General features: G+C 37.3%; 2 protein-coding genes across 2 annotated transcripts; one reads left to right on the top strand and one right to left on the bottom strand.

The window, feature by feature from the left end:
- Positions 1-4,415: 4,415 nt before the first annotated feature.
- On the bottom strand, positions 4,416-6,928 carry LOC120125860. The gene is made up of 8 exons (XM_039144191.1): positions 6,685-6,928; positions 6,310-6,574; positions 6,056-6,197; positions 5,808-5,995; positions 5,382-5,748; positions 4,977-5,282; positions 4,659-4,894; positions 4,416-4,557 (listed from the first exon to the last, which is right to left on the bottom strand). The coding sequence occupies exons 1-8, from the start codon at positions 6,926-6,928 to the stop codon at positions 4,416-4,418; spliced, it is 1,890 nt and encodes a 629-aa protein (XP_039000122.1).
- A 785-nt stretch (positions 6,929-7,713) lies between these two features.
- On the top strand, positions 7,714-9,097 carry LOC120125829 (membrin-11-like). The gene is made up of 2 exons (XM_039144172.1): positions 7,714-8,027; positions 8,678-9,097. Exons 1-2 carry the CDS (start codon positions 7,929-7,931, stop codon positions 8,837-8,839), a joined length of 261 nt encoding a protein of 86 aa, XP_039000103.1. The 5' UTR covers positions 7,714-7,928; the 3' UTR covers positions 8,840-9,097.
- Positions 9,098-9,973: the final 876 nt, after the last annotated feature.

Genomic DNA, 9,973 nt, shown 5'->3' on the forward strand with positions numbered 1-9,973 from the left:
AACAATTTAACGAAAATACTAACACAAGACTAAAAGAAACAGAGAAACCAACATGTTCAGAGTGTGAACTGTAAAGAGCAAAAACTAACAAAAAATCAAGACTCATCAATGACAACAATCATATATAAAAGAACCCGGACTTTGGACAAATCCTGAACACATGGAAACCTCGATGGCCACAAAAAAATTAACCCAAGCTCCTATATGTAGTAAGACAACATTAAAGATCTGGTACACTGTGAAAAAATTACCATTAAACCTTGATTTGTTTCTACACAGCCATATATTCCAAATCAATCCGAAAAATCCAATTTGCCATAAAACCCGAACTTTCCTTCTCATTTTATGTGAAAATCAAATCTCTTTTAACTCAGTAACGTTCATGAGAAAAACAATATTGACTTCCCACACATTACACCAGCATTGCTAGACTTGCCAAATAACATCACAATGAAGCAGCACGTGATTTTGATCTTCCAGATTGCGTTTACAAAAGATGCAGAGATGATGATCGTTGCAAATGATACCTCGCTTAACCAACTCAGTAACCACCGGCAGCCTTTGATGCATAGCTTTCCACACGAAGGCAGAAACGTTAAGAGGAACATACTTAAACCAGACCAGGTTCCAAATTGGGTCTGTTAATTTACCAACAAAATCCAATTTTATGCAAAAATCCTTGGTATTATATTTACCATCAGAAGAGCCTATCCACTTTATCATATCCGATCCTGGAACAAAACAAATAACTCTCTCCAAAACTTGATTGAACTCACTCCAAATAGTCGTTTCCCATACAAATAAGCCTCGCCTCATCTCAATCTTCCACTCCCAGACACCATAAACCCAACTCCCAAACTCAGTAATCTTACGAGATTTTTTTTACAGCAATTCCATATATTCTAGGGAAAGATTATTTTAAAGAATGAACTTCAGTCCAATAATCTGACCAGAAATCAATTATGGACCTGTTACTTATAACACATCTGACCTCAGATAAGAAGCCTTCGTCATTCAAAACAGCCATGTCGACAATGTCACGCCACACCCAAGAAGACTTTCGATTATTAACAGCTTTAGGCAGAATCAATTCTAGAACATAGTTATTCCTCGCAACTATTATTTTTTTCCACAAACAATCATTGTCCTCAGTAAAATGCCATATCCATTTATTCAACAAAGCACTATTCCTAGACTTTACATCAAAAATACCCAAGCCCCCATGAGATTTTGGACCACAAACATTAACCCACTTTATACAATGAATCCCTCTGTCAGACTTTATATTCCATAGAAATCTAACTATGTGTTTATTAATCATCTCGGCTATGGATTTAGGGATTAAAAATAAGGACATGTAATACACCGGTAAGTTAACCAGAACAACTTTAATCAACGTAATCCTACCCCCAAGAGAAAGCATTTTACCTTTTCAGCTTTGAAGTCGAGCTCTGACTTTGTCAATGATAGGTTGCCACACCAATTTGGAATTCTTTTTGTGCCCTAGTGGAAGTCCCAAATACGTGGTAGGTAGTCTTGCCCAACCACAAGAAATCGATTCAGCCCAACCTCTAACACTACTATCTTCCACGTTAATCCCAAATAGCTTAGTCTTCTTCATATTTAACTTAGGCCAGTGCCACCTAAAAGATTTTAAGAACACGATAAAGGTTTTTAATTTTGTTTTCCTTTGCTTCTGAAAAGAAAATGAGATCGCCAGTAAATTGGATGTTCTACGCTTCTAGAACCGAGAACCACCCCTCCACACAAACCAGATAAAACCGATTTCTTTAACAACCCGCTAAGAGCCTCACTAACTACATTAAACAAAAACGGTGACAACAGACAACCTTGTCTAAGACCCCTCTTAATTGAAAAACTCTTGGAAGGGCATCCATTAACTAGAACAACAATCGTAGGTCTTGAAATACAAAGATTAATCCATTTCCTCCATCTTCTACCAAAGCCCATTTTCTTTAAAATTAGGTTCAAAAATTTCCAATCAACTGTATTGTATGTTTTTCTGAAATTTGCCTTGAACAAAACATCTTCTTTCTTGCTTTTTCTCAGCTCATCAACTACTTCATTCGCAATAAGGGAACAATCCATAATCTGTTTTCCAGCCATAAAAGCAAACTGGTTCTCCCCAATCACTTCTTCCATACAACTAGCCATCCTCTTCGCCAAAACACAAGCCACGATCTTGTACATACTACCTACCAACGAAATAGACCTGAAATCTTCCAGAACAACAGCCTCGAATTTCTTTGGGATGAGAGGAATAAATGACTTGTTGAATGAAAGTCTTCAATTTTTCCCCGATAAAATTCATCCATAAAATTCATGACATCTACTTTTATGAACTTCCAAAATTTCATGAAGAAGTCCAAGCTAAAGCCATTCGAACCTGGGGCTCTGGATCCATCCGACGATTTAATTGTGAGTCAAACCTCTTCTTTAGAGAAAGGACTTTCGATAAACCTTCTAGTGGCAACACTTATTATTTTAAGCTGAACCTCAGACCTATTCACCAGAAGTGTTTTCACATCATTATAACTACCTCGAAAATAATTTACGAAAGCTTTTTGAATCCTCGATTAATATTTGTAGATCGAATTATGCACTTTCAATGTCGAAATATGATTCGCACGTCCTCTTAACGCTACAATTATATGAAAGAATTTAGTATTTTTATCACCTTCTTTGAACCACTTGAGTCTTGACTTTTGCAACCATTCTCTTTCTTCCTTCCTCAACACTGCCCATAACCTAGCCTTCAATGACACGAGCTCGGATTGGACTGAGCTATTGCTAGGATTCAGAATGCACAAGTTCTCTAATGTTTCAATTTTCTTCCCGATCTCTACAACCGAATCATTCTTATTCACGCAGATTACTCTTTCCCAGTCCTTAGTCACAGACTTTGCTGTCATTAGTACAAGATTCACACCTTTGCCTTTGTTAGCATCACAAACCCCTTTAATCCTATCGAAGAAAGTAGGATCATCCGCCCAATGGTTAAACCGTTTGAATGGCCTACAAACCTTTTTTAGCTTCTTACCTCTTAATACGACAGGTTTATGATCAGATAAGCTTCTAGGAAGGGTCAATTGCATCAAATTTGGAAATAAGCATGCTATTTCAGTTGAGATTAAAAATCTGTCTGGTCTACTCACAGCCATATTCAAACCTCCCCAAAACCAACACACTACCAGAAATTGGAACATCACTCAATTCCCATTTGGATATAAAATTTTCAAAAATTGACATTGAATTTGATATATCGTGACCACCTGTTCTTTCCGAATCCGACCTCGTAGTATTAAAATCTCCTCCCACAATAATCAACATCTTCAAATTTTCAATAACATCATTCAACTGATAAAAAAACCATTCTTTCTCCATACGCAATCGGATGGTAGACGTTAATTATGCCTATTTCCATGCTATTCTGAACTAGCATACCTTTCAATGCTACAATTCTCCTAAGAATTATTTGACAAGAAGCACTAAACACACTACTATCCCACAGAGTAATCAAACCACCCGAAGCACCTTCAACAGGCGCGAAGATCATATCCCTATTTAATTTACCTTTTAGCCTTCTCTCAACAGAAACAGGAATTGAATTAGCTTTAGATTCTTGTAACATAACCACATTATATTTTAGCTGTAGTTGTACTACACATTTTATCTCCACTTATCTTTGATTATTATGCACGAGAGGTGGGAGTGGGTGTGTTTAGCTTGTAGTCAAGTTGTCAATTATCCGTACGAATAGATTGATGATGGTGAGAAGCCCTGTGATTAAGTTTAACTTAGGGATGGTTCAATTGATATTCTGGGTGACTTTAAGCAAATTTCAGTAAGACCATGGTGTGCAACTTGCAAATGATTCTAAGAGTAATAAATTGCTGTTGACGGTAGCTTTGCAGGTTCACTAGACATCAAATTTCATGCTTGCATTATAGATCTTAGACTCAAATCTCAAGCAGTGGGTTGTGAGCAAACTAACACATCTTAAAGAGAGCGAACATTTAAAAGTTGTCCTGTAAAAAGAAAGCAACAGGTTTACATTTTGAAGGAAAACTATTTGGAACTCAAGGCTCGAATGACTAAGCTTCTTTAGTAGTAGTCTAACTGCTCTGTTAAATTGTAAAATAATTTTAGTTTGACAAAAAAACTTCCCTTAGTTGTAAGCATACTTGTTAGATTATTTTTTTTCTTTTCTGGGTTACATAATGTGCCTTTCTCTGGTGAATTTTGGAAAGAGTTAGAGCTGCTTTTGTGATTTTCACTTATCATGCCCAGTGTTATGGTACTCATGTTAGTTTTTTTTTGGATAAGTAGTTCATCTCATATATTATCCAAAGAAAACACCAGGCTGTTACAGTAGAACCAAAAGAGCAAATCACTCAAACAATCTGCCAAGCAGAGCACAGCTGGAAATTAACCCCATCTAGCCTATTGACACTACAATTAGCCAATCTAACCCCAACAATCTCCTTAATGCAATCAATAATATCAACAATTCCGTTTTCACTTCCTCTAAACAACCTGTTATTATGTTCCACCCAAATACAATATAAGAAACTAGACCACGCAAGTTTAAGAATGCGACAATTAAAGTCTTACCCCTCAAAGAAGTAACAACCCACTGCAGCATATCATTCCAACTCATCATCCTATGCTGCAACTGACATGCATGCATGACACCACTCCAAACACCACGAGCAAAAGAGCAATCTGCAAACAAGTGATTCCTCGACTCCATAGCATCCCCACAAAGAACACACACATCATCAGTACTCATCCATATTCGAGCAAGTCTTTCTTTAGTAGGTAACCGATCAAGAATCACCATCCAAGCAATAATAGTGTGTTTAGGAACATGCTGTGGGAACCAGGTAAGCTTCTGCCAATGCACCTTAACCTTCTTCTCCCTAAATATTATCCCAAATCCAACCACTATTCACCAAGTTCCAGTTCGTTCCATCCCCAAACAAACTCCGCGCCTCAGCTCTCAACTTCAGCAGCTTCCGCAAAATCCAACTGAAGTGGAACTTGCTTTCCACCTGCCAAAACCTCGTTCCTTTAAAGGCATACTCTTCAATCCATGCCACCCAAAGAGAGCCTTCATTAGCCAAAATATTCCTCACAAGAAGAAGGCTACAAGCTCTATTCCAACACAAAATACTTTTGAGGCCCAAACCACCCTCGGACTGCAAAGAACAAATCTGATGCCAGCTCACCCACGCCCCTGCAGCAGGAACATCCGCACCCTTCCAAAAGAATCGCAGACAAAGCTGGTCGACCTTTTGGATAACAGCCTTAGGCAAAATCAGCTACCTACACCAAAAATTAGAGATGCTATACAAAACAGCCTTGATAAGCTGTAAACGACCACCATAACTCAAGTTACGCCTCGACCAAATCCCAAGCTTCATCCTAATCTTTTCCAATAAAGGAATGCAATCATGCTCAGTCAATTTCCTAGTCACTAACGGCACCCCCAAATACCGAACAGGAAGCTGCCCTAGCCGGAAGCCAGTAACAGCATGAATCACATTAATCACACCATCATCCATACCACAAGCAAAAAACTCCGTTTTTGCAGCATTTAACTTCAGGCCTGACATCTCATAAAACTGATCCAAAACACTCAAAACACCAAAAACCGAATTAACAGATCCATGACGAAAGATAAGTAAATCGTCAGCAAAGCACAGGTGAGTTAAGGGAACTTTCCTGCATTTAGGATGAAAATGAAAAACACCATTCAATGCAGCAGTGTCACAAAGAGGTACGGTGACAAAGGGTCACCCCTCCTCACACCTCTCACCCCCGCAAAGTAACCCACCAAGGTACCGTTAAAGGAAACAGAGAACTTAGAAGAAGTAACACAAGTGCCAATCCAACCTCGAAACACAGCAGGCAGCCCCATGGTCTCCAAAACATTCAACAAGAAACTCCAATCAACCGAGTCAAAGGCCTTCTGCAAATTGATTTAGATAGCACACCTAGGAGAAAAAGACCTCCTAGCATAGCCTCGAACCAGCTCCTGGGCAAGCAAGGTGTTATCCACAATGCTTCTCCCTTTAATGAAAGCAGACTGGCTAGTGGAAATCATCTCAGGGAAGTAACTCGCAAGCCTACTGACCAGGATCCTTGTGATGGTTTTGTAGATCACCAAGCAACTGGAGATCGGCCAAAACTCCTTAGCCATGCAAGAGTTTGGACTTTTGGGAACAAAAACAATTGTTGTCGCATTAAAAGCAGCCAGTAACAAAGTAGATTGTAAAACAAAACTTCACAGCAGCCATGAAATCCCTACCAACAATATCCCAGGCAAATTTAAAGAACCAAGCCGTGTAACCATCCGGCCCCGGACTCTTATCGTTCCCCTGCCTAAATAAGGCATCCTTAATTTCAACCTCAGTAATATCTCGCACCAAATAATTTTCAGCCCCAGCAGGCAAAGTGTACTGCAGCAGATCCTTAAGATACTCCACAGGATAATTCTTAACATTGACATCAGACGAACCAATCAACTCAGAATAGAACCTAACCATTTCTGCGACATTGCTTCAAACGTTTCTAATCTATTCCCATTTCCATCCTTAAGGAGCCTTGTAGTGTTCTTCTTTTTATTCTCCATCACTGCCAAGTGAAAAAACCTCGTACCCATGTCACCTTCCTTCAGCCAAGCAATTTTAGCTTTCTTCCTATAGAAAGCAGTTTCAGCAGCTTCCAATTCCAATAACTCAGCCTGCACCCTCAACTCAGCTTGCACATCTCTTTGATCAACATGAGCCAAATTAAATAGCTGAACCTGCTCAAGCTGCTCTCGCTTGATGGCCACTCTCCTTGAAATATCCTCATAATAACTCTTGTTAAGCTCCTTCAACCTAGGCTTTAACCGTTTCATTTAGCAAACAACCTTTGCATTGCATTACCATAAGCCTCCTCTTGCCAAGAACTTTGAACAATACTCCTAAAATCGCATGAGAAGTCCAAAAATTGAAGAACTTTAAAGGCTTTGGTCGAGTAGCTTTGTTCTCCTTCTTAACCCACAACAAAGCAGGGCAATGATCGGAAACCCCTGAGGTCTAAACTTAACAAAGGAATCCGGAAAATCATGCAAACAACGGGAATTAATAAGAACTCTATCCAATTTGCGAGCTAAAAACCTCCCCTCTTGCTTATTCGACCAAGTAAACATAGCACCAACATAAGGATGATCCATACAACCCCACATCACCCAAGCAATTCTGAAAATCAACCATATCTGCCAAAGAATAAGGCCCCAACAAATCAAAATCAGAGCTTTCCTCCTCCTGGGCAATAATATTAAAATCCCCCCAATCACCCAAGAGGCATCCCCAACAAGAGCCTCTAAACTCTTTAATTGAATCCACAAATCCTTCCTTTCCACCCCATTATTACTCCCATAAACAGCAGTAATAACAGTCCTACAGCCATCAATAACACCCTCAATAGAAATGGATTGATTAGCCTCCTGCAAGACAGAAAACTGCAAATGTTTTCTCCACATAATCCATGGTCTATCATTACCAATGGAAGCATAATTATGACAACAGTTCCAATCTGCAGCAATCATGTTAGTTTTATTGCCTTAATGTCTTACACCTTGAGGTTATTTATATTTGGCAAACAGAAAAGTTGAACAAGTGGCTGAAGAGGCTGACTCTTTGAAAGATAGTCTAGACAAGTATTTCATGAGGAATCAGAAACGGATGTTGGAAACAAAAGAGAGAACTGAATTGCTAGGAAGAGCTGTATGTAAATCTTTTCCTTTTTGTTGGTAAATGGGGCTGATTAGCATGTCTTGAATTCATTTTACGTTATTTTCTTAGAATGGAGAGTCGGCTCATGTCCTGAGAATTTTCAATGAGGAAGCACAAGCAATGCAATCAGTTCGAAACTCTTCAAGAATGTTGCAAGAATCCTTTGAAACTGGAACAGCCATCCTTTCCAAATATGCAGAACAAAGAGATCGTCTCAAGGTACAAACAAATTAGGCCCTTTGCCGATGCATTTCTAGTTAAATAATTTAAATGAAAAGTTAACAGATGCGGTTAATTTCACAGCAGATCAAACAGATTTAACAAATGCTATTGTCACAATTGGTTTTATTAATGGTAGTGGTTTTTGTTAACTTGGGTTTCTTCTCTCTGTCACCCCTAATTAGGAACTATAGCTCGTGAGGAAGTACTGCCTTATATTAGCATGGTTGCTCTGACTTTCATTTTCCTTGAAATGGCTCTTTCTTACATTTATATGTCTAACGCTTATCTGGACATTGGTATGGATATATGAATCCTCCAAAGACTCCAAATATAAGGATTGAACATGTTCGACAACATAACCATGTCGAACATATATAGATATCCAACCTGCACACTCGAGTTCCTAGTAATATAGCATGGTTGCTCTGACTTTCATTTTACTTGAAATAGCTCTTTCTTCTCGTGTGCTTGTTAATATCTTCTTAACAATATAGATTCTCTCGTGGTGTAACTAAAGTGGTTACTCGTAAATTGTTGATAGCTATAGTCGCATGCTTGAAACAAGAAAATGGTGGCTGATGCTATTTGATATTATTGCAAGTTGTGACAACGATTAAGCTTTTGAACCATCTTGGCCTTTTGTTCAGAGAGCACAACGAAAGGCCTTGGATGTACTAAACACAGTGGGGCTCTCCAACTCCGTGCTGAGGCTCATCGAGAGAAGGAACCGTGTTGATACATGGATCAAATATGTGGGGATGATTTTGACAGTTGTCAGTGTGTATTTCTTCTGGAAATGGACCCGGTGATTTACTCTCGTTTTTCCCATATTCAGCACAAAGGTTTGTTTTTCTGGATCTGCGATCATGTTAAGAAGGCAAATAGCTCAGGTTTTATTAATGTGCAGAGCTATGATACAAGAACAGATGACAAAAATGGATGGTGCCATTTCAAACTTGCTTTGAAGAGAAAGTTGTTGATTATAGATTGTTAATATGAAGATCTAATCACTTCTTAAGGAAACACTCCTTGTAAGCACTTCAGTTTTAGTTAGAAACCCACTTCAAAATATGCCTTCTGTTATTGGATCCGATGGAAATTACAAATTTTCAAAAAAAAAATTATATCACGATATTTTAATTTAAAAAGGGTAAACTACATGTTTAGTACCTAAACTATTATTTTTGTTCCATTTTGTTACCCAAACTTTATTTTTTAAAAATTATTTCTAATTTTTAGTTTAGGCTTCAATTTGGTGCTCGTTTTAAAATTATCATATCTAACTCTTAGTTTAGGTTTTAATTGGGTGCTCGTTAAATATATTAACATAATTGTTGATGTTGCATTTTTTTTTACTTTTTTCAGTGATAATGCGACATTAACTTATGGTGATACGTCAACATTATTGTTATATTTCTAAGGACAAGGTATTTAAAAGAAATATGAAGGTAAATGTTATGTATGATTTTGAAAAAAAAAATAAAGTTTAGATATTAAAATAGAATAAAAGTAATAGTTTAGATATTGAACGTGTAGGTTACCCAATTAAAAAGATTTTATAAAAAGATTTTTATGAGTTATTCTTTTAGTGATGTCTATTATTTTTAAAATAGTGTGTTAATATTCTTTTTAAAGTAATGTTAATTTTTAAAATATTATATATATATATATATATAATTTATAAAAAATTTGAGGTGTCACATCTACCCCTTAAGGGAAGGGTTGCTCTGCCATTGACTGTAATTTCGTTCTAATTCACAAATTGTAAAATAGAATTCAACTAGAGGTGAAAATACTATTCATGAATGTAAATGATATATTCAAATCCATATGAGGGTATAAAGCATAAAAAATAACATGATAATAAAATAAGTGTCATATTGATTAATCGTTGTAATGTTAAATCTAATCTTAAAAAAATACGCTATAATAAAGTAAAAGAA

This window comes from Hibiscus syriacus, unplaced genomic scaffold, assembly GCF_006381635.1.
Source record: "Hibiscus syriacus cultivar Baekdansim isolate YM2019G1 unplaced genomic scaffold, ASM638163v2 tig00110445_pilon, whole genome shotgun sequence".
NCBI classification, from domain to species: Eukaryota; Viridiplantae; Streptophyta; class Magnoliopsida; order Malvales; family Malvaceae; genus Hibiscus; species Hibiscus syriacus.